Consider the following 25,695-nt stretch of genomic DNA (forward strand, 5'->3'; position numbering starts at 1 on the left):
AATAGAAAAATTTTAAAAAAATAAGAAATTAGCTGCGCTTACGTGTCGCCCGCTATTAACTAATTACCGCGTGACGTGCGGAACAATACCAAATCACGTTTACTCTCCCCAGTTAAAGAATTCATTTCAATTAGATTTATATTCATTTATTTATTTTATATATTTTACATAATATAATGAACTACTTAACAGGCTAAGCAAAAAAAAAAAAGAAAAATATTTATTGTATTTTTTTTTTCTCACAAATGTGTTGTGTGTGTGTGTTTTTTTTTTCCATTAATATTTAAGTAAAACGTTTAAATAAAACGAAAAAAATATATATATATCGTTTTGTAGATGTGTGTTTATGGTATATCATTAGATTTCTCTTTAATCTTAATTGCCATCGCAGGGAGTTTGTTGAAGAAGAAGAAAAAATCAAACTCGAAATCGAAAAACAAAAAATCGTAACAATAGGGTTTACGAAAAAAAATATAAACAGGAAACAATAACTCGCTTAAATTTAGTTTAAAACATAATACTGAGCAAAAAATGTGTATATAACATTTTGCCTACTAGATTTTTTGCTTTTTTTTATTTAAAGATATTTTTATATATTAATTAATTGCTTTTCGTTTTGTGTGTTTTTCATTTTTGCACTGATCTATCGTATATATATTTTTTAAATATATATTTCATTAAGGCCAGTTTTGTTTTTGTTTTTTTATATTTTCAAATTTGACTATTTTCATATAATTGTGACTGTTTTTGTGTTTCGTGTGGGCGTGTGTAAATTATCACGTTCTTTTTTTTCAAAAAACAAGAAACTCAATTTATAAAAAGTGAAGGGAATTACAATTTTCGTTTAGGGATAGACTATAGTTAAAATACGTTTTAAAATAAAATAACAATTTGTTAGGCATCGCAAGCACACACACTGCTGCAGTGTGTGTGCCTCGTGTGTAGGTGTGTGCGTGTGTTTGTATGGTTGTGCGATACCAAGTTTATGCGAACGCGTCAATCGCAAATATTAAGTTATCGATAAGGTATCAATATATTGATATTAATATATCGATAAATTAATATTTGACAATTAGGCGTGCGTATTAACCAAGTACGAGTGTGCTTACACCTAGACTAACACACAAAAGTTTTGCATTTCCGGTTCCGGGGTTTCTCACTGCCTTTGCATTTATTAGCATTTCGCCCTTTTCGATCTCTTCTCTGTATGTACAAACTAAAGTTAAGCCAAACTCGGTTGGACTTTGAGCTAAATGGTTTCTCTCTTGCAGGAGCGGGTTTCTTCGGGGGTGAGGGGTACAAATGTTCTACTACAAAACTACAACCACAAAAGTATGCAACGCGTTTCGGCCTTCAATCGGCGCTAGTTGGTATTGTTTATCGATCACGGAGCGTTTTGTCTATCGATCTCGTATCGATAGGTCTTTTCCATATTCCTTTTCAGATCTTGTTGTCTTTTACTTGCATTTGAATCGATAACGCTCCTGATATTTACTCTCTCTCCTTCTATCTATCTATCGATAACTTGATGGAATGTGGGGTGTGTGAGGGACTTGTGGGGTATTTTGTTTTTTTTGGGTGTCCTTGGGGTGGAGAATAAAACATTTACAGGCGCGTGACCACAATGTCCTCCTCGAGATCGTCCAGCTCGTCGTCGGTCTCCTCGACGCCATCGGGTCCTGCCTCGGCGGCGGCCAAGGCGGCAGCGGCAGCGGCGGCGGCGGCAGCCTCCTTCTCCTTCTCGGCGGCCTCCAGCCTCTCCTGCTTCTTGACCTTGCGTTGCTGCGAAGGATAACGGGAAATGGGTGAGTGTTAGTGTGCGTACAAAATTGATGGCCTACTTTTTGGGATATATGCCAAAAGGGGATGGATCTCTATTAAATCACAAGGATCATTAGAAAATAAATATAATATATAGTAGATAGATGGAAAATATATAAAATATTTTATATAACTTTAATTTACCCAAACATTTTCGATCAAATAAATAAACTTATGTACATAAGAAGAACATAAGAACATAAACAATTTATGAATTAAAAGCTGGTCGACTTTTGGGAGAAAATGAAAGGTAAATGAAAAATGTCAAATAATACATAATTATACAAATTTGATATGTTAAATATTTAAAACAAAATCAAGGTTTTTACTAGTGAATTTTCGAGGGTAGGCATTATGAAGTCTATGATTTCATTATAATAAAAAAATCCATAAAATAAATAATTTAATAAATATTTATAAAAAAGTGATATTATAAATATTGAAAAGAAATTCGGAGTTTTTGCATAAGTTTCTATGCTTTCTATGATTTCTTTATAATAAAAAAATCCCTTTAATACCGGATACCGGATAGATAGAATCCCCATAAAATGCTCATTCCACTCACCTTCTTCCTGTAGAGGATCTCGACGATCACGTAGCCGATGCAGCCGAGCGTGAGCACCGCCAGCAGGATGTAGAGCTTCATCTGCGTGCAGAGCGTGGTGGCGTAGGCGTAGGCGATCACGAAGCCGGCGGACTCCCACAGGCGGTAGTTGGAGAAGGCGGCCTCCTTGTTGCGGCGGAAGAGCAGGCCGTACAGCCCGTTGATCTGCGTCTGCCACACTGCGTCGCCGACGCCCCACAACCCGGACATCGCATAGAAGATAATGGGATTGTCGGGATTGGGGCGCCAGAACAGCTCCACGGTGATCAGTGTGAAGTGCACGACTGCGCCCAGCACAATGATGGGCGTGCGGCCGATGTACTTCATCACGGAACCGAATAGGATCGAGCAGAGGGCATTGACCACGCCGAAGCAGATCATCACGAAGCCGATCTTGTTCACTCCCAGAGCACAGGCCACATAGGCCTGGGTGAAGTCGGCGCCGATGAAGGCCTGCTCCATGCCGATGAAGACGGTGATGGGGATCAGGAGCTGCAGATTGGGCTTCTTCATCTGGCGGAAGGTGGCCGACAGCAGTTGCAGGCCCGAGAGCTCGGCAGCCGAGTTGGAACCCTTGCGCTTCTCACCGTAACGCTTGAGGGGATCGAGGAAGAAGGCAATGATGCAGACGGCGGCCACGATGCAGGACAGGTAGATCATCGAGATCTCGAAGATCTCGTCCTCTGGCGGACGCTCCAGGTTGCCGTGTCCGCCGTTGCCGGTGGTGCAGAAGTTGGCGCCGCAGTACTGCAGATCCTCGTCGCTGATCGTCGTGTTCGAGCTGCTGGAGCCGCCATGGGCGCCGCTGGAGAGAACTGAAGGGGGGTAAAAAACGCTTTAAAAAATATTCCCAAACGATCAAAAAATAGGCTCTCTTTTAAAACTGGAAAATTATCGATATCGAACATTGATTTTATCGATTAGATATTGTCAAGATATCGAAAATATCGATAATTTTCGAATTGTACTCTGTTTGTGTTTTCTTTATTTATTTTTTCAATTCAATATTGTAAAAATATCGAAAATATCGATAATTTTCTAGCTCTACTCTATTTGTATTTTATAAGCTAATAAAATTGATGGTTTCTAATTTTCTATATTTACGGATACCGACTATTTAGGATTTCACAATATTATTATTATACTTTTCAATTCTGGCACTTTCGAAATTAATCAAAAGCCATTTTCTAGATTTCCTGGAATCAGAGATTACCAAAAATCGCCCAGTAATTGTAGCGAGTTTTATGATTTTCGGTAGCTGGCAAAATCAAAAGCTAATACTTTGTTAATTTAAGAGTTTCGGGCACAATCTTTTCGGTTTTACTGTTTACGAGTTGATAAGATTGTCCCAGTGACTTTTCGTAATTTTTATGGGCCCACTTGAAAAGGGAATTTCGCTTCTTAGGGAGATGATTAGGGGTTTTACTTTCTACTTAGGCAACTTAAGCAATACCAACTCACCCAAGCTGGAGATGAGATTGCCCCAGAGCTCAGCGGATTGCCAGGCCAGGAAGAAGAAGCCGAAGAATCGCACGATAATGGCGTCGACCGCCTGTTCGGTAATCTTCGCGTACACCTGCCCCACCTGCGTCAGGTAGGTGGCCTTGGACGCCCACATGGGGGCGGCGCCCATACCGACCAGGATGCCGGCGGGCACCAGGGTGTAGAAGCGCGGGAAGAGCTGGAAGGCGATGTAGGGGGCGTAGCAGAGCATGCTGCAGACGAGGGTCCACTTGACCGTCAGCTTCCGGATGATCAGCGTGGGCAGGAAGATGCAGGAGACCACCAGGGCGGCGTAGATCGCACTCAGCGAAACGGTGCCCAGGCCATCCTTGGCGTTTATCGACGACTGCAGATTTGCCGTGCCCTAATGGAGTTGGAAAACCAGTTGGAATATTAATGACCGCATTTTGAAAATATTTGGGAATTTAAGAGGTAATATTGTTAAATCAAAGAATGCAAATTCAAAATTTTACTTAGTATTTGTAGAATATTTTAAGTGAATTCTGACAAAATTGTTGTTAATTAATTGTATATATTTGGTTTAGAAAAATATATAATACATATGTACTTTGTAGAGAATATTTATAAAACATTTAAAATATTAGTAACATTTAATAATATTTTAAATAAATAAATATTTTTGTCTGTCATAATGGATTTTAAAAATTAATAACAAGAAATGAGTATGTAAACTATACTTTTTGTGTAATATTTATAATACAAATTCCAAAATAAATATCCAAATTGATTTTATAATTTTTTGATTTAATAATATTTACTATAGTATAAAATGTATTTAAAATATTTGTTATATAACATATGTACATAATTATAATTTCTTGATTTAACTTTGTTACGTTATTTACCACTCTTTTTTTAATACCCATTACCAAAAATTTAAAAATAGTTTTGTCGCCTGGCAATGGCAATGTTGGCTCACCTGAAACGCTGTAAATTGCACCATGAAGGCGATCGAGATGATCGAGATATTCTTTAAGATGCGCCATTTCTCGGCCGGATTCAGCACAACTTTCTCTCGCAGCGAGGCGGTGTCGGGCTCGAAACCAGCTTTTGGCTAAAAATAAACGAAAAACAAGCAAAGAAAAGATATCGTAAGCAAAGTGGCAACAACAGATCGGCATTCGTTTTTGGCTGCCGCAGATCTTGGATTTCGGATTTTGGATCTCAGATCTTCGATCTTCGAGGAGTGCAGCAAGATTCAGTGGATGGGATGATCATGATCCTACTTTCTTTTTCATCTCCGCATTTTCGGAGCAGCTTTAACTTTCTTATAATGCCTTTAGATATAAAAACAAAATTTTTTTAAATTGTCGGCAATCAAAACTAATTTTCTTTGGGTTGTAAAATAAAATGCACGGCAAAAAATTGCATGTTTATTACAAAATTTATAAAAAAAAGAAGGATTAAATATTTACAGAAACATTTTGGCAGGGTAAAATAACAGTGAATTTCTTATTTTCTCTAGCACATCTAATATTTATTTATACCGATTTTATAGAGCATTTCCATTTCGACTTGCCCCTGGGCAGCTTTCATTTTCTGGTCTTGTTCGCTGCCCCGACACACTACACATTAATTAATTATTTATGTGTTGGCGCATTTTACGCTTTTAGTTTCTAAAAACCAAACAAAAATTTGGACTGATCCGAAATCCATATCCATTTAAAACGTCCGCACGCGTTTTGCTCGCGTTTCGCGCGCGTTTTTCGCATTGCGCATGCGTGGCGCGTCCCGTTTTTCGCCTCTATCGCCTCCATCGCCACTATCACCTCTAAAATGGCCATCAAAATGGACGTAGTGCCCGAGAACCGACCGAGAGCAAGACCCGGGCCCAAAGCCACTCCGAAAATGGCTATTTCGCATGCACCGCACAGGGCAAGAAGGTTACATCGCCAGTCAGGGGCGCCGCTAAAGGGGGGCTGCTGATTGCTGATTGCTGATCATCGGTTTAACCCACACGCGTTGTTATGCAAGTCTCCCTACCAATCGATTACAATTTTTCTGTATTTTTCTGTATTTTTCTGTTTCTGTTTCGTTCACTTGCTGCCAACAATATGAACTTAATTACAGCACATAATAGTTGCCGCTGTTCACACGATTTTAAAGTTAAGGAAAGGAAATCGATGGATCGGTAGATGGGACGAGTTGGGGGGCTGTAGAAACCCCGTTTTGTTTGTATGCAAATTGCAGACAGATTTCAGATACAAAAATCCCCTCGCTGCTTATCAGCATAATAAAATTGCATTTAAATTTTTATTAAAAACAAAAGCAGAAAAAATAAAAATGGCAAACCATTAAAAACGTCAGCAAACACACACGGGAAAAAAAAAGAAATAATACACGAAACTCTTAAATGTCGCCTTTAATTAGCAAGTAACAACGCCGAAATGTTAAATTAAAAGTAAAAAGTAAAAAGAGCCAATAAAGTGCAAGTAAACTCTTGAAAAACAGAAATATTGCTCATACGCCATGTGTGCGAAAATGTGGTTACTTAACGGAAATATAACCAAAATGGCATAAATATTTAATTCATAAATAATTGTAATTTAAAGGGAATTTTAATGCATTTTTGTGTCAGCACTTGAAATTCAAACTCAAAAGGAAAACAAAGTAATTGATTAATTTCTGCGAACTGTAATTGAGAATTCCAGCAAAATGTTTTGTTTTGATAGACTTTAAGGGATTTTCTGCTATCGATTGCTAGCATATGGCTAGCATATGGCAAGTAGGTAAAGAAAAATACAAAAAAAAACTGGAAAAAAATCATGACAATGCACAAAAAGCCAACTGGAAAACCACTCTCAACTGTCTGTGTTTGTTTTTCCTTTTTTCCCATAGTGTGTGTGTGTGTGTGTGTGGCATGCTTTTCCCGCTAACAGCTGATATTTAATTTTGTTCACCCATTTTTTCTCCAGTCTCTTCTTTTTTTTCTAATTTTTCTCTGGGTTTTCAAAGAAACGGCAAGCGGAGCTTTGAAACAAGTGCGCGTAATAATAATGCCAGTGCACAGGGGCCATAATGATATGCGAGAGTGTTGGCAGCGACGCCGCTAGTTGAGACAGGGAAAGAGACGGAGCCGGAGACAGAGGGGCAGACAGAGAGGGAGATAGAGACGGAGACAGAGACAGAGACCGAGACAAACAAAAACCGCCGCAAACCAGTTAAAAGCGGCCAGGTGAGCGGACCGTCGCTTCGAGTGTGGCCGCAGGTGTGTGTTGATTTTGTGTACATTTTTTTCAAGTGTGTTTGCGTGAATGCACGCAGAGAAAAAGTTGCCGCTTTCTAGAATTTTTTAGTTGATTTTAAAAGATTTCACAAAATTTTAAAGAATAATTTTGAAAATAAATTACTATCTTCTAGTAAATAATTCAAAAATAATAAATTCATCATTAATAAAAAATATTGAAATATTGAAAGAGAATCAAAAGTGTAAAAAGGACCATAAATATATTATTATAATTTCTTTATTACAAAAAACCCCACAAAGATGTTGATATTAAATACTATGTATGGATTGTAATAACTAAAAAATCACCAAGATGTGAATGAATAAATTTTCAATAATAATATAACAAAAAAAGAACAAATATACCTCATTTTTTTCCGTGTAACTTGGACTATTTCGGCAACATGTTGCCGGCGACCTACTGCAACATGTTGCGCACGCGCTGCGCCGCACGAGATTTGCGTTTTATTTTTAAACGCGGCACGTTTCGTGTTTGCTCAGCTCAGCAAAGCCCACAATTCCCCCCTGGAAATCCCCTTCACTACACTACACATTTTACATGCCATTTGGCTTTGGTGTTTTACATACAGCAGCGGTCAAGCAAAATGGCCTTAGAAAATCATATAGGCCTTATAAAGGATTTGAAATGATATAGTAAATCTTTAGCTTTAGTTCTTTAGTTCATAAAAGGGTTGTTTCTTAAATATGATTGGTTTATTTTGAGATAGTATAAATAATTATGATAGTTTAGTTTATAAGGAAACGCTATTCAGAATTTACAAATATTTAAGCCCAAAATGAGTTCCTTTTTGATGGAAATTATTAGTCTGCTGGCCGCCGTTGTAAGTTTGCTGTTAGCTGGACGTTCTCTGGTTTCTTTTATAATTTGGTATTATTTTTCTTTTTTTTTTGGCGGCTGCGGTTCTGTGTTGACCAAAGCAAAGCGAGGAAAACGAGTTTGGTTTCGATGTCTCTCAAGAACCGATTACACAGGGTGGGGCGGGGGCATGGGTGTCTCTTGCGAGGGGGTGGGCCATTGTAAATTGGCAATATTTTATTATGAAACCTTGTCGGTGCTTTAATTGTGCAATACGTTTTTGTCTGTCGTTAGTTGCTTGTTGGTTGTTGGTTTTGTATTTTGTTTTTCTTCTGTTTCTGTTTCTGTTACCTTATTTATTGCCAAATCGCTTGGCCATCAGCGGGCTGGTCAAGTTTGTGGCTAAGACATATCCATAAATATGTGTGTGGGGAGCGCTTTCTGCTGTCACATTTCTTTTTCTGCTTTCCAGCCTTCTCGCGTGGGTCTTTGGATTTTTTCTGTCTCTTGGTTTTAAGTTTTTGGCTTTTGGTTTTTGGTTTCTTGAGGTGAAATTTATTTCGCCTCATTAAATGCCAAGAAAGGAGTGGCCAAACGAAATGCTAATGACCATCGGAATTATCGCCATCCGAGTTTTAGCTCAGTTCGCCCGGGTTTTCGATTTTTCGATTGGTCGATTTTTCGGTTTATTGGACACTTCCTCCCATTATAAGCAGGGCCATCGTAAAAACTGTGACGCGTGTCATTATAAAACATGATTTCTTTGGCGAAGGCAAACACAGTCATTAACTCAACTTCAACATCAAAACAATACAATACCAAATACCAAACGACACAAGAAAAGAAAAAAAGGTAAAAACAAAACAAGCGGCCCAGACACTCGATAAGTGTAATCCAGCTTATAGGCTATATGGCTATATGCTATATCAAATGCTATATCAGTTCGGTCCGCGCATGAATGAATGCCAAAATCGAAAACGAGACGGCCGGCTATGCGAGAATGTGACAACAATTCTCAAGTGGCCGGGTTTATGGTCAATTCGAAAAGTTCTATGCGAACCCGGGAAAAACCCGAGCAGTCCGATTGAAACTCGATCTAGGTGTGTGTGAGCTCCAAGTTCTTTGTGCTTAAAAGTCTGTACTAATTGATTTCTTTGTAATTACCCCAATAAACCTAATTAATCAGCTAATGGTTCTCTTTATCTAGATACAAATATAAATAAATGAATACAGGTGCTCTATTGGAACTAAGAAACCTTGCGAGATAACTTTATGAAACTTGGTACTCGAGTTCCTTGGGATAAGCAATGAGGAAAAAAAACAAGGAGAACCAACAGAACTAAGTAACGAATTGAGGTTCCCGCCTTATCTTTGGTATAGGACTTCCTGAAGCCTTCAAATGTTAAATAATTGCGGAAGAGTTGTCATTTAATTATGCAGAACTCGAAATAATAAGCCTCATTTCGTGATTTCTTTTTGGCCTGCCTTTGTTTACAAGATTTGTGGGCCGGTGATTTCATTATGGGTACGTTGACGTGTCCAGCACTTGTTCAAGATGAATGAGGAGGTGAAAATCATCAGGTAAGAACTACTTGGGACTTGGGACTCCGGATTCCAGATTCCCAATTTCAGACCCAAAAAAACACTCACCTTGACGGGCTCATCGTTCTCGAAACCGGCGTTCGTGAAACCAGTCATCTTGCTGGCTCTTTGTGTTCTCCGCTCCCTTTCGTATTTATTTGGGCCTGGTTAATCAATTAACCCAAGGGAAAAGTTGGCTGCAAAGACAGAGAGAGAAGGAAAGATATGTAACACCATTAGACGATTACAAAGCCATTTGTTTTGAACAATAAATAATAATAATAATAAATAATAATAATAACTTCAATATAAAAAGATTTTCGTTATTGAAAATTGCCTGGAGCGAGCCATAATTGTTGGAAATTTCGTAGACTGACTGACTGACAGTACAGTCGGTAAATATTCTATATACATTATAGCCCAGGAACAATTGCGAATCTGTTTGAGATTCAGAAGCATTCTGGCAAAGTCTTCCCCATTCATTTGGCCCGCGTTCCCATCGGTTGGTTACCAATTTTGCCATTGTCTAATTGTTTATAATTGACATCCCCCGCCCCCCCTTTTTGTTTCGCTTCGACCGCAGTTCAAGTTCATGTCCAATTAATTGCATATTAGGCGGTATCCAAAACTATTATTCAGGCCCCTCAACTGAAGCGACAAAACACAATGAAGCCCCCGACGACACAAATACAAAAAATAAAAACTCACAAAAAACCAGTAATGATAATAAAAATAAAATTGGGTAAACTTTTTATGGCCAGACATTGGCATAGAAATTCTCAAAGGAAATAGACGGCAGAAATAAACGATAATAACAATGCTAACAGAAATAAACAAAACTCCAGCATAAAAATGCCAAATACTAAAAAACTTAAAAAACTTTATGACTTATAATCATGCCGCTGATAATCGCCGGGTGCGGTTTCTTTTTACAATTCTGCATAAATTAATATTCATGTATGCTAAGTGGGAAAAATAAAAAAAAACGAAACGACTGCTGAGAAATGAGGATATAGACCAAAAATATCGATGGCCTAGCCTAATGATTGCTATTTGCAGTCACGTGTGGATCGGTGAACTGTAACTAAATGCAGGTTTTTTATCTGTTTTCCTGGAACCAGGTGTATTTTTATATTTTTATAGGCGGGAATTTTTTTGGGATTTTTTGAATATTTTTAATTGATATTTTATGATTATCTATAAAATAATTTAAATTTACTTTCCGATTCCCTAGAAATATTTTTTAATATTTTCACTACTTTTTTGTACTTGCTATAAATTTATTTTCCCATTTATGTTCAAGTCTCAGTAAGTAAGTTGTGACTTTATTATGAAGAACTTGAGTGATTAGTTCGACCGCGACTTATGACGACCCTAATGATGTGGAAACTGCACTGCCAAGTGTCCTAAACATTTCAAAAGTCACCATGATGCAATCCGTGGAATCGTCACTGTCGTCCGGCATGTGACTATATGGCCATTATATATGGGGACTTGGGGACTTGGTGTTATGGCGCTGACAGCTGACTTTGTAGCGTGAAAAGTGCACGAGAACGGAGTCACTGTGATCTAATATTTACATGGCATGTAGGTTTACATATATCCCACACAATAATCGATTATTGGGCTTAAGTATGTGTTACGATTCGGTTTCGGTTATTATCGCAGGTAATACGACGCAGTTCGTTTCTTAGTCGATACTCTTTTATTTACGAAAAAATCCAGAAACCTGGCCATAATTAATAGAGCTCATAAAGAACTTGCTACTGGCGACGACTGACGTCATCACAACAAACTCGCCGCCGTCTAATGCTAATTATCTCAAAGCCAAACAGCTGGCTAAAGTCGAAATATATAGAATTTGGGCTGGCATGCCAGAATATTCGGCCAGCACGTGTTGTTTTCACTCGAGCTTTTCAATTAGCCGATTGCGGATTTCCCCGATTGCACATATCAGATATCTGATGATCCGTTGAGGAATGAAACCGAAAACGCCGCCAGCGGTTATATAAATAATATATATATGCAGCTATATCTATTATCCGAATTTGGCCGGCAATTGGCAGTTCTCTACATTTGAGCCAAAGATTTTTATGGCTGCTGCGTGTGGGTTAATTTGTTGATATCTATCTCTATATATATTAAACATATACATATAAAAGCGCGACACGCGCCAAACGTCATTAAAAAAAGCATTTCAATTTCAATTATTATTCTAGCGAAATAACGCACTCATCAAAGTCGGGAACTCCATAACACACGAATGCGAATGCGAATACGACGACGAATCGTATTTCGTATTTCGTATTTCCCTTTCCATCGCGTTTCGAAATCGAAATGGGCTATAGACAATCTGCATTATCTTCGCTGCGCGTAGATCGGGACTTAAGTGGCCTACAAATTGGCTGGTGCCAAAAGTTGATTTTTTTTGTTATATGTTATTCATTCGCTGGCTTTTATTTATTATTTCCATTTTGCTACGGGGCCCTTCACCTAAGCTGCCTCTTTTTGCATTTTTTTCACATTTTTGGAATGCCCTTAAACCATCACTATATTTTACTTTGGTAAAAAAAAATGAAATATGAAAAATGAATTTAATTATTAAATATTAAATTGTTGAGCTGCTTAAGCAAATATTTTAAAACATTCTAAATCTGTGGAAATATTTGTAAAATCTTTCAAATTTATATCTGAACTCTTAATATTATTATTAATATTATTAAATATTATAAAATCAATTTAATTAGTAAATATTATATTGTTAAGCTGTTTAAGAGCATTCTAAATTATTTAAAATCTTTGAAAATATTTATAAAATCTTTCCAATTAATATCAGTACTTTAAACATTTTTCAAAAAAGCCTCTAAAACGAATTGTTTTTATGCATTGAATTTAAGACTTTTCCTGTGACACGCGGAACTGCTTCAGTTTCCGGAATTGAAAAACAAAAAAATCTATAGTCAGTGGAAAACCTTAAACTGTATACTTTATAGCACTTGTTCAACGAGTTGTACGTATATTTAATTATTTGTTTTTATAGAGTAACTCAAGTTTGTCGGCTTGCAAATGTCTTGTTTTGATTTTTATTACTACATACTACAATTTTGTTCAATTTGTTATTTTTTGTGCATTCAAATTTGGCTATTTGCAATGCTTTATGTTTCTCTCTTTCGCTTCGATTCGTTGAACTAGGTTTTAGTGTATTTATGGGTTTTTTGTTTGTTTCGGTTTTTTTTCGGGTCTATGATGTCTATGGGATTTTAAGATCTTCAGGATCTTCACTTTATTTTTTTGTTTTTTTATTCTTGAAGGGACACACTCACAATTTGGTTTCGGGCGAAAAAAAATGCGGATCCTTCGGTTGGTCGACGGGGAACACGGAACTCGGAGGCTCGAATTTGGAATTACTTTTGAATTTTGGCCTGAAGCAAGCTAAAAGGGAACTCCAAATGGCCAAGTGCGGCTGTCTCAGAGCCTCGCAGTACAATGCCAAGAAACTGCGACAACGTGCGAATTTTAAACGAAAAGCACTTTCTAGCTAATTGGAGTGATTAGTGGCAGGCGTCGCTGTCGCTGTCGCTGTCGACGTCGCCGTCGCCACCGCCACCAGGTAATCGCAAATGGCGGTCCAAGAGCTGGCCAAGATATATGTGGGCAAGGTTATCGCCTGGCCGGAGCTAACTGTAAATAATCGGACAGAGATAGAGATAGGGCGACGACCATTGCGCCCCAGCCGCATTATTATATATTTTTTTATTTTATTTTTTCTGTTAACTCATTTTGGCCAGATTTCTTGCCAATTTGACGCGAGGGGCCACAAGATAACCAAGCAGAGAGAGAAGAAGCAGCTGGTGGGCAAAAGGCAGTTGGCAGGTGGGCGTGGCAGTTAAATCCCCGATTGCCCATGGGGCGTGTGGCAGATTTCAGGGGCGGATCATACCACTAAAGGATCAATATATCGCTTTAGGGAGTTTATAGGAAATTTATTAAAAATATGAAATATATTAAAATACAAATTAAGATTCTAAAGAATTTATAATTAAATATAAATTTCAATTTCAGGATAAAGCTCATTTATATTCCTTATCCCAAATACCCTTTAAGATCAAAAATTCCCTAAATCAATTCCATATCGCTTAGATCTCGACGGATCTGGCGGGACAACCGCTCCTGGGCGATAGGGAGAGCTCTTCAGCTGTCGAAAGACCGAAAGAACGTTTGAAGAACTGAAGAGCTGAGCCGGAACGATAAGATTAGGGGGTTCCAGTTCCATTTCCATTACCATTCCTACTCCCATTCTCATTCCCATTCCCACTTCCAACAACATATACAACGGCTATTTATTGTCTCTATATGGACGCGACAATAGCCGGACCATAAATTCTAATTAATAAACGCGCACGGGTTGATCGAAGGGCGTTCGGAGGGCGGTGGGTGGTGGGTGGTTATTTCTGTCGGTCGGTTGTTTTTTCAGTTCGGCTAATGGCTCATCCTATCGGAGAATTCGGTAGCCGGTGGCCAACTTATCGCGGTTATTAGCGCGTGATTATGTGGACTGTGATTTCGATGCCGCGATGCCGGCGATCGTAAATATTCAGCGATTCCAAAATGATTGGAAAAGAGTTACGCGGAAAAGCAGGTAATAAAAGCCAACTAACCACGAGTTTTAGGGATTTTTTTCTTTGTTTCGTTTCGTTTCGTTTTCGTTTAATTTCATTCGGTTTATGGCCATTCATTTTGGGCTCTACGTGGAAGTGGCTCAAGTGTCTATGACTAAGGGCCGCAGGCCGGTAGTCGGCAGTCGGGATATCAATAATAATTTTCGCCCACTCGAGAGTCGAGAATCGAGTGACAGGCGCTAATGAAGAATGACGGATTGAAATTGCCCCTAGGATAGGGATCAGTAGACCAATAAATGTGCACTGTGAGAAATGAATGATAAGAGAATCTCCAAAAGGGAGAGAGAAATCGTCGAAAAATTACGTTTTTTAATATCGATTTAAATACCATAAATTTACCAGGCGCATATCGATTTGAGTAGTTTAGTTCTTAAGTGCAGCCCCTCAAAATATTTATACGTTTATTTGAGTTAGTTAGAAAAAATGTAAGAAAATCTTTCAGTTTTCTAAGAATTTTTTGGCGCTGTGCAGTGGAATATCGCATAACGATTAGTTGCCAAAAAGAAACAAATAAAAAGACCATAAAGCGACCGCACTACAGTCACCGCCAACTGTCGGTGCTCAGCAGTTGTGTCAATAAAAGTATGATGCCCGCGTCGAAGGGTATCGCACTTGACACATGCCTGGGTTTATTCACACACCGATCGGATCGGATCGGATCGGTCGACTATAAAGCCATAAAGCGGATCTGGCCCGAAGGGAAGAGCCAGATCAAGAGAGCTGCGATCGCGACTCGAAGCTCCACAAAATATTTGCTATTTGGCTCATATTTGGCTGACCCAGTTTTCGCCCCAAAAATACAAAGAAAAAAAACAAAATAAAAAAATGCCAAGACACAAGACACTTCGATTGGCATTGGTGGGCATTTGAATAAACCCCGCGATGCCAAAGAAAATTATTTGTAGAGCTTGGCATTTAACTTCTTCAAGAAATATGTAACAAATTATAATAAATGACTTCAAGTGCAATGATCTAATAAATTCCGTATTAAGTTTTTATTAACCTTGTTTTTAAGCCGCTTTTAAATGGTGTAAAGTGTGTAAAGTACTCTTGAATTAACCACCCATTAAAATGCATTTTTAGTGCCTACCTTACACAATTATTATTTAATTGTTGGAATCTGTGCAGCCAAGTTAACCCTTCGATTAGCCATACAATGTATTTCCACACCACACTACCACATTCTAATCAGTCTAATAGATCGTTTAAAATCAATTAATCTTCTATTCGGCATATACCTAAGCCCTAAAGCCACGAGAGGCCATCGACATAAGTCAATGGCTGATTGATAGAGACAGCTTATCACCCGAAGTACAACAATGGGAGTCGCATAACGCTTACAACAACCATTGAAAATCGAAGGCTAAACCATTGATAGAGGGCATAAACAGGAAAAGCGAAATAATAAATAGTAATGCAATTGACTCATGGGATCTTGAGTTACCAACCCACCAAATGGGTCAAAATGAATAACAACTGATGAAATGTGTGCCCAAATCACCGGCTATTCTTGGCTCCTGCGGTGCGACTTCTATCGATATTGATATTTGATTAATTAAAATTTTTTCCCTCCCTTCTTTTTTTTTGTGAAGTAAAATAATCAGGTTTAGTGCCAGAAAATTTCACAAAATATCCCCACACATATATGACAATTTTTTGCTGGTCACGTGCATGGATCTCGAGTGGGCTAAAAATGAAAAAAAAACAAAAAAAAAGCGCTGGGAACCCAACTGGTTTGGTGGGCATACACTTTTTGCCATATTCGTTTTTTTCCTTTTTTTTTGTGGCCATTTGCCTATTTATAGCCAATATTTTTAGCTGCTGATTTCATTTCATTACTGGAGTGTCCGATACTCGAGAGAGTGGCGTATATACATATATTTTAATTAAAGTAACAACACAAATCGCTTAAGTGACCAGCGAGCAGCGACAAATTGTCTAAGGGGATTTGTCGATTGCGGCACACACGTCGTATGCGCGATTTGTGGAGATCTTTTGCCGGATAGACCACATGCTTAAGTATAAGCCAGTGGATTTTTGGGTGCTGATTAGACACTTGATGGACTGAATTCTACGAGATGTTTCTACAGGAAATTAGAGTTGGCAAGCCAACGAAATTGATAACTGAAGAGTGGTAATTAAAAAGGTGATACCATTAAAATTGTAAAATATATGTAGGTATGCTAAAAAAAAGGTGGCTAAACTTGGCTAAAAATGCCAAAAACCAAAACCAAAATGGTTTCGCTTTGTTGGCTGTCGGCCGAGTTGATTGAACCGGGCAAACGCAATTGTACGACAATTACTTAATAACAATACACGTCCATATATCGGGCCATATATCTCCAAATCTCTATGTGATATAATTAAAGTCTTGGCTTTAATTGTTGTCGAATGTCAACGAGATCGGCACAAAGGCGTATTGATTTTGAGATTTGATAACGAGGCCCTAATAACAGTTAATCCCCGGGGGGCGTGGCCTGGAGGGGGCCAAAACGATTTGCATTGTTTTCGGGGCCACGAAAATTGAAAATGGGAAAAAAGCGACCGAGTATATGGCCACAAATCAGAGGGATGTGAAAACAAACAAAACAGAAAACAGCAAAATAATAAAAACATAGAGAAAAAAAAAGATTCTCCCAGGTTAAATCACAGTGAAATTAACACGCAACTGTGCACACAATAATCGTATTAATAACAATGATTTCCAGAGTCCCTCGGGCCATACATCGTAAATACATATACATATATATTTATATATGTTATATATGGGCATTATTTAGCTTTCTGTTTATTATTATATGAACTAAGGCTCGGGTTAGCCAATTTCCGCCCGCCAATTTGAACCTCGTCGAGTGAGTTCGCGTGATTTGTCTGGCCATAAAATATTATATTGGTATAACCAGGCTGTAATCGGCATGCCAGTCGTATATCATATATAATATGCCATATACCATTTATATATGGTACCCCTGCACCTGTGTGGGGGATCGCAGGAATCAGAAATCAGAAGTCAGAAATCAGAAATCGGAAAAAAGAAATCAGAAATCACGGCTTAATCAAATTTAAATTGATTGATTTGGCGGCGGCCGTAAAGATTACTGCACGCGGCTATAAATCGATTGATTCGTATCGATTCGCTATCAGCAGCTCCTTTATAGAGGGAGCGTTATACAATAAAATTCGCCATTAAAAATATGGCCGGGATTAGGCTTCCAAAGAGGAAGTGACTCCAAAGCGAACCCAGACCCAGGGTCTAGGGAAATTCCTCCACTCGAAAAGGTTCGCCAGGTGCGGATGGAAAGTGAAAGGTTCTAGAAAGGGTTCTAGCCAAACCAAGAAAATAGTAATAATAAATAAATAAAAAACTCTTAAGAAACCTACTCTTTGGTTTGAAACAAACAATTGCATTCTGCATGATCGCCTTAAGAGAGAGCTCTCGCTCTTTCTTCACATCAAGACATCAAGTATACGCAGCGTTGCTCTGCCCGGGCAAACATTGCTCATACGCCGCGTGAGTTTTTTGCACATCTTGGCCAACTGCTTCCCACAGCAGAGAAAAATCAACAGAAACAAAAAAAAAAGCAAAAACAAAAGGAAAAGGAAAAAAACCCAACAAATCACCGCGTAATACAGCGAACTGAACTAAAAATGGCCAAGACCGAGACCTTCGTCCGCGATTAGAATGCAATTAGTGGCAGCAAGCAAACGGCAAACACAAAAATAATAAAAAAAAAACGAAAAAATAAAAACATTAAAAAAAAAAGTGTTCTAACAAAACATTGCATTGAGCTTCATTTTCATTCTGCTCAAATTCAATTCAATTTTTTACTCTGCCCGCTACAGTTTCGTTTTCAGCTAGTTGTCGTTTTTATTTCTATTTTTCTATTTGCTCTGGCATTTTTTTTTAGAGTTTTTTATCTGTCATAATAACTTCCGCTTCAGGCTCTTTACGATCGTAAGAATAATTAGAGGCGACACAGCACAGAACCGAGTCGAGTTCTTTACTTAACCCACATTGTTTTGCTCATGAAATTTATTTTCGGCTAGAATTTTGGCGTGAAGAGATTATGGGAGGAGAATAATGCCTTGTCACCTGTCTGCCTTTATTTTCGTAGCCAAATAGATCGAAGATCGTAAAGGGTCTTTCTAGAATTTATTCAATGCGATTTTCATGCGATCTTGAAAGTCTTTGAAGTAATTCAATTAAATTATCTATAAATCAATGTACACCTACAATATATCATGCCTCCCAAATTAACTTAATGCTAGAATCTTTACAAAAATAATGCCCTGTCACCTGTCCGTTGGGCTGTATTTTTTCTTTTTCGACAAATAAATCAAAAATCAGAAATCCGCCTCTGCTTTTGGCCATTAAGTGTTTGCTCAGCCTGCGGCTTAAACTCAATTGTTTGGCTCTTCGGTATTTGGTATTTCTACGCCTTTGTCCGTATTTTTCTGCGTCGCAAAACACGGGTCTTTCCCAAGCCCCTTGATCAAAAAATACAACAAAATAATAAGAGAAGTGAGAAAAATGGAAAAAAAGGGGGCATAATGGGACATAATGAACGTGTTATATAATCGCAGAGCACATCAAAGTTCAATGCTTGCCATTGAGACGCTTCTAGCACTATCATATCACTCTGTGATATTATGAAATGCGAGTGGGAATACGAAAACGAAATCTTATCTAGCAGCGGCCACGAGTCTGGATGCTATATACCCATATGCCCGTCCGCCTTTTCGTATTCGGATTCCGAATCGGATTCGGGCTCATCAGCTACGTGGCTGGTCATACGGTGGCTCTTATCGCAGGGAGCTGGTAATTATTTGGCTATAAATAACAATAAAAACCTGATCATAAAACTCACAGCGCACCTTATCACGATAATGATCGTTGGCCGGTTGGCCTGGCTACAGTGTTTCTCTATTTCATTTCTGAACGAAAGCCCCCTGCCCCTTCTTCTGTACTTCCAATGAGAAAAGCTCAACTCAACGGAAATCATCATCAGATCATCGGAGATCCATGCTAATGGAAAGTTTTGACTCCGGCTTGGAAGTTTTCCCAGCGCCTTGAAACTCCGATTCTAGAGGTTACAGCCGAGCTCATGCGTTGTTTTTTCCGTTTTTCATTCACAAAAGAAACTCGTCAGCGACAACAAAAAGAAACCTGCAAGCATATAATATAGGTGATCCATATATATCTACAATATATCTACGCATTGGATGTAAACAAGTTTCAGTTTTGTTTTTGGCTGCTGTTCGCGGCTTATGTAATGTTGGCTATGGATTTTATCACTTGCTGCGACTTTAAAGTGTTAACCAGAGGAGGAGGTTCTTGAAAAGTAGCAAAATTAAATATTAAAATATAAATTTAACCTTTGCTTAACTCTTTGTTAACCCCCAGAAACACTGCAATTTACTCTCCACTTAAATTATAATCCCAGCCATTGTTTGTCCAGAGTTTTAAATTCTAGAATTTATCTAGCAGCCTTCCCAAAGTAGATAGCTATGAACATTACAATTAAAGTAAATATATAGAGCCGCCATAAATTGTGCAATAAATAAAAGCGGGGATTAGCAGCGGGTGTGCTAAAAGAGTTATAAAAGAGGTGAATAAGTGGCGCATTTTATCAGATATTATTCGCCTTATTTAATCATGCTATAACGAATTCCGGGAAAGTAAGCGATTACGTGCAAGCATGAATTTCAGTGAATTCTATAGTCAGAGCACGATTTTTGTATTTTCTACCACATTGTGTTAACCAGTTTCGCTAACTTCTTTATCGGCAAAAGAGGAGCAGACTCTTACCCGAAAAATGCAAATCAAGGGAATCACTAATTACACCTTGATGTCTAGATTCAAATTCACAAATGATGATGATGATGGAGCGTAAAAGGCGCGCCTGTTTGCCGTGTTGCCAACTTTAATGAAGTGATAACACATCGTCCGGGCCGCGAAGACGCTCCAATTTGGCTCTTCTGCGGCGATGCTAATTTGCAGTTTACATAAACTTGATTTGCCCAGCGTATTAACGAGACGAGAGTCAATATTTGCCCGGCCATTTGGCACTGATCGTGCCAACGAGGATGCGTCGTAGTGGAGACCACGGGGCGGATGAGTAATAAAGTCAATCTTTCAGATTTCAGGCTGTCATTCAAGACGAAGTCGTTGTGGCTGTGTAAACGATCGCAACACGATATCATAACAACAGATATAGCTGCCATATAGCAGCCGCAGAAGTCAGACATTATTGTTATCATTATCAGCATTGTGTTTCGTTTCGTTTAGTTACGTTTTGTTTTGTTTTATATCTGCAACGTCAACAGCCCCGAAAAAAAGTGAGTAAATAAAATATGTTTAGCTATGGGAAAATTATAAAGAAAATTTAGCCAGCAACAAAGGATAGCCGATCGCTTTGTATGGCAAACTAAATATATAAGTCGAGTCCATAATTTAAGTCGCCGTCATTATTATCGCTCGCTTGGCTATATTTTTGATTGATTAATGAGCGACTATCTGAGAAACTTGTTCGTCATTAAGAACCATAATTCGGGTATTTGTTTTCATCTATTTTAAATGATGATTACTCCAGGTGAGTTCGATTTATGGCCATGCCCGCGGCCAGGAGAGTGTATTTATGGCCAAGTTCCTGATCTACAAATTGATAATTCGACTGACACGAATTTATGTATTGTCATTTCAGAGATTTTTTCATAACAATAAATTATTTTGTTTAATTAAATATAGTTTGCAATGACAATTGAAATTGTTTGCACCGATCAAGGCTTGCATAATTTGCATATCAAAAGGTTTTCAACGTAATAAAGTAATTTAATTTTAATTAATTTTCAGCCATTTAAAAAATTCTTAAATATTTCAACACAATTGATAGTAAAAATATTCACTGATTGCCTGAAAAAAAAAAAAAATGTGAATATAATTCCCATCGTTGAATATTCAGTTATGTAATTGTTTAGTTTATAGTTTAATTAAGCAACCAATTTTAATTGCCCGCAAAGCGTTGAAATAATTGCTCGGATATATATTTTCGGTTGGATAGTTGGATAATAGTTAAGTCGATAATTAGAATTAAATAAGACTCAATAAATCTGGTAGGTATAATCGTGTTCTATTGCCCATACCGTTATGAATTTGTACGATTATTGCGCGACTTATTGTGCCATAAATATTTCATAATTAAAAATAGAGTTTGATTTGTATCTGTGTGTTTGTTTGCCTCTGTTTGTAGTTTGTAGTCGGTTGTCTGATGTTTTTAGTTTTTTGTTTTTTTTTTTTTTGCGGAAGTGCATTGATTTTCCACTCAAGTGGGCACTTGACTCGCCGCTGTCGTCATGAATTGATTTTCTCACCTTTATTTACTTAACTTTTTCAGCTTCTCCTCTCGCTGCGCGCGGAGCTCGAAAAATGTTAATTAGTTTTTTTTGCCCCGGCGGCCAGCACTTTTAATTAGAACTTAGTATTAGTATTTCTGTTTGTCAGCAGCGGCAGTTGCAGTTGTTTCTAGGTGATTTGTTATCGCAACATTTATGCAAATTGCCATTGCAAGTGGGCAATTTGTGTGCGGAAATCCGCCTGCAACGCATCTTCATGCGACTTGGTTATCGAAAAAACTCGAAAACTTGAAAAAAGCGAAAAGGCGCGCTTGTGGATCTCAGTGAAAGTTTTCTATGCTGATCCGGGGCGCCAGATGTGAGCTGCCTGCCATATAAGCCATATACGATATATCTATATACGATATATGTGAGATATATGTATATATGTATGTACATTTAAGCCCCGTAAGCCACCGACGCCGATTGACAAGCTGCGCATGCGCGGCCATCGCTTAAATAACGCCCCGTGTCTCTGCATCACGCATGCCAAAATTAAAAATCCCAAGTCCCCGGGCCTCCAAGTCCCAGTCCCAGATCCCAAAAAAGTATCCATCAGATACAACGCGTCACATGGCCATAGATGGGCGTGTGGGTGTGGACCACCCACAAAATGCCATTTGTGCCAAATTATCCGACATAACGATGCGGCGTGTACGTAGGGGAATTCAACTGAATAATGAATAATTCGAAAATTAAACACGACCCAAATACTTCCCCTAAGATCTTGATTTGATCCAGTTTCGAAATGTGATTTATAATAATTTTTCTATATATTTTCTTATTTAATTTTCCATCAGATTATATTATATTATTTTAGCTTACTCAGCCGACTCCATAAAGTCTGGAATTTTCAGTTTCATTAACTCACACCGCCCTTCATTTGAAAGTCATTCACTTTCTTTAGTTGAAAGTCTCTGTGGGCAAACGTTTTAGGGTAGGCAAGTGAAAAGTGATTATCGTAAGCTTGGCCACAAATAAATTAGGTGCAAAAAATTGGTTGCCGTATTTCAACATTTTTAGGGCATTACTTAAGGTCCACACATAGCTCGAATGTTTTGCGGGAACATTAAATATTTTATATGATATTCAAGAGAATATCGTTTCGAACTAAGCCAACTTCTACGCTCATCTGAAAAAGGGGAACAACCCCATTTGCCACGCCCTCTTGGCTTTCATTAGAATTGCCTAACAACTTCCACTTTTGTTTCCACTTTGTTCGGTTTTATTTTATTTATATTTATTTTTCTATTCCCATTCCGTTTTGTTTTACTTTTTGTTTTGGGTCCCACTAAGCCGCAAAGTTTATGCAATTTGTTTATTTATATTCGGGTCTTGGGTTTTCGCCCGTGCAAACGAATTCTCATGCTTAAGACAGTTCGTTGTATTTTTACAAAATGATTAATTGTTGCAAATAATGTCCAAGTGCCTCGATTACTTTCAAAGAAATGCAATATTGAGATGGGTTATATAAATACATCCGATTTCAATGAGTATTACACTTATATAATTCAGTTTCTTGCGGATAATTTTGGTATATACCGTTCTTGTATATCAAAGAAAGTTATATAGCGTTTGTAAAATATACCAAATTTAGCACATAAAATGTTTAAAATACGCTAATTTTATTTATTAAAACAAAAATACTAAGCCAGGTTTACAAAAGTACTTTTCTAACCCAAATCTGCAGTCCTTCAATTTATCTTCACATTTTAAAGGTCCCAGAAATTCTACATCCTTCGTTGGAAAGATATAAGAAAAGAAAAGATCCTCATATCACCGTTTCGTAGGCCCCTCCACTTACCGTTATTTGCGGATCTGCAAGTCTTTGGCGAGAGAGCGACTCCCAGTCCTCACTGTGTGTGCGTGTGTGTTCGTGTGTGCGTGAGCGCGTGTGGAAGGCCCAAAAAACAGGATGCGCCGCTTTGCCGCTTAACGAAAAAAAATGCACTTCCGTCTTTTAATGCGTTCAACGTTGTATTGGTGAGCGCGTTTTTGAATTCCTGAATTATGATATTATTGTTTTTATTTTGTTTATTGTTTTTTTTTTGGCAATTAAATGTTATGTAATTGGATTTTGTTGCTCTTTTGTTCTGGACTTCGAAGCAGGAAGCTTAAGGGGGGCTTTGGGGGGCGAATGGTTTACATTTCCGTTGGAAAAAAAAATGGATCCGAAAAAAAAAGTCACGAGGATATTCGATCACCAGAAAGTCACATTCAGTTGGGTATTTTATTTATTTACGGCGTTGGATTGGATTAAGTTCGATTTATTTTTGGAAATTAAAATTTTTTTTATTTTTCAGAGCGAGAGAAAAGCACACGACCAACTTGAAAACGCACTAAAACGGTATTAAAAGCCGAGACTAAAATTAACTTTGCAAGTAATTTACAAGCCCGAGCCGAAGTTAGCCGAAGCGGAGAGAGAGGCGAGAGCGCCCGAGAGTTCACTTCACTTTTTTGTATTGCTGCTGTAGCTGCTGCTGCTGTTGTTGCTGCTGCTGCTGCTGTTGCTGTTGTTGCTGTTGTTGTTGTTGTTGTTGCCTTGTCTTGTCACAGATCGTTATTATAATTGTTGTTGCGGGGGAGAGAGACGCGAGGCGCAGGAGAGGCGAAGGAGAGATGCGATGCGATGCCCTTGTTGTTGCTGCGATGCCAGATAATGGATAATGGCAGAAAATCAGCTAAAATCAGGCAAAATCAGCTGCTCGTTATCGCTCTGCTCTCGAGTGTGCTGGTGGGCCAAACGTTGATCGCTGGCCGTTCGCTTGGGAATGATGTTGGCTTAAAGCCCGGCGCTACGTAATATACGCTCAGATCCTGTTTGCATATGCCGTCGACGTCTCGGCCGGCGTCGCTGCCGGCGTCGCTGTCGGCGGCAGAAGAGAGCGGCGGTGCGAAGAGATCTGCGAGAAGAGAAGAGAGATCACAAGCTTTTTTTGTTGGGTGTTATTTTTGTTGTATCTCAGCCCACCTCGCACAGTGGGGCCAAAAGCGGAAAATGCCAGTTGGCCGTCTGCCCGTTTGCCCGTTGGGCCAACAACAAGAAAGAAATTGAATCAAATTGTTTTGGTAAACATTAGCCACTTGGCAATGTGCCTATTACGTTTTAACGAATCAAATATAAATAAAGTGCAAAATAACATATAACATGTTCACAAATATTACAAGAACCTATTTAAAGAATCGTAAGAATTTGAAGATCGCTAAGATCTTTCTCTTTCGAAAACGAATTTCGAATTTTACTGTCTTATTTGAATTTCGTAAAAGAGATCGTCAGTTCGGATCGTCAGTTGTTTGACCAACAAATTAATCTAATCAAATTGATTTTGCAAATATTTCCTTGTTGGCAAATTGCCTATTACGTTTTACAAAACAAATGTAAGTAATATAAAAAATGATTAATTTGAATTAGAAGGCAAGGCGATCTGTTTTTCTTACATTTGCATGCAAATTAGTTGTTTGCCGAACAAATTAAACTTAATCAAATTGATTTGGTCAACAGTAGCCACTTGGCAAATTGCCTATTACGTTTTTCAAATCAAATATAAATAAAATGCGAAATGCCATTAAATACAGTATGCTAACAAGAATCGCTTTAAAACAGTTATGGAAATTTCATATTTTTTCAACCTACAATTCCTTGAATCAAAAATGAAAACCTTTTAAACTGCTATTTGCATAATTCACATTGAATCAAATTAAATTAAATTTTATTAAAAAGTAAATGATTGGCGATAGAATTCGGAGTTATTGAATTCCGGCCCACTGTGCGGAAGTCGACTGCGCAGCATCGAACTTGTGCGAATCGGTGTTGCTGTTCGATTCACTCTGGGATTCACACGCCAGCCAATCGCTTCGAGCGGCGCTTTTCAACTTTCATTAGAAATTATCGGATGCCATCGACGCCACGCCCACTTTCGTGGAGTATCCCAAAGTGTGTCTGTGTGTGTGTGTGGGGATATACTGGAAATTGGATTTAACGGCCGCGATATCTCCATTTCCCCCGAGAACAACCCCATCGCCCCTCGATTTTAGCACATCTTAATTCGAT

At 38.3% G+C, this 25,695-nt stretch overlaps 1 protein-coding gene across 2 annotated transcripts; it reads right to left on the reverse strand.

Moving 5' to 3' along the window:
- Positions 1-124: 124 nt before the first annotated feature.
- LOC108062311 (UNC93-like protein) lies at positions 125-24,220 on the reverse strand. Of its 2 annotated transcripts, none has more exons than XM_017148914.3 (6): positions 23,449-24,220; positions 9,643-9,770; positions 4,869-5,003; positions 3,887-4,292; positions 2,387-3,240; positions 125-1,782 (listed from the first exon to the last, which is right to left on the reverse strand). In XM_017148914.3, exons 2-6 carry the CDS (start codon positions 9,688-9,690, stop codon positions 1,606-1,608), a joined length of 1,620 nt encoding a protein of 539 aa, XP_017004403.1. In that variant the 5' UTR covers positions 9,691-9,770; positions 23,449-24,220; the 3' UTR covers positions 125-1,605. The 2 variants fall into 2 exon arrangements, with proteins under 2 accessions (XP_017004403.1, XP_017004406.1); XM_017148917.3 differs by lacking the exon at positions 23,449-24,220 and adding an exon at positions 12,897-13,063.
- Between the last annotated feature and the right edge of the window lie 1,475 nt (positions 24,221-25,695).

This window comes from Drosophila takahashii, chromosome X (genome assembly GCF_030179915.1).
Source record: "Drosophila takahashii strain IR98-3 E-12201 chromosome X, DtakHiC1v2, whole genome shotgun sequence".
Taxonomy (NCBI): domain Eukaryota; kingdom Metazoa; phylum Arthropoda; class Insecta; order Diptera; family Drosophilidae; genus Drosophila; species Drosophila takahashii.

Excerpts from the sequence above, each read along its gene's own strand:
- LOC108062311 (XM_017148914.3), bottom strand. The coding sequence starts at position 9,690 with ATGACTGGTTTCACGAACGCCGGTTTCGAGAACGATGAGCCCGTCAAG. Across the intron at positions 5,004-9,642 it reads AGAACGATGAGCCCGTCAAG|CCAAAAGCTGGTTTCGAGCC; the intron begins GTGAGTGTTTTT and ends GTTTATTTTTAG. Across the intron at positions 1,783-2,386 it reads AGATCCTCTACAGGAAGAAG|CAACGCAAGGTCAAGAAGCA; the intron begins GTGAGTGGAATG and ends TATCCTTCGCAG.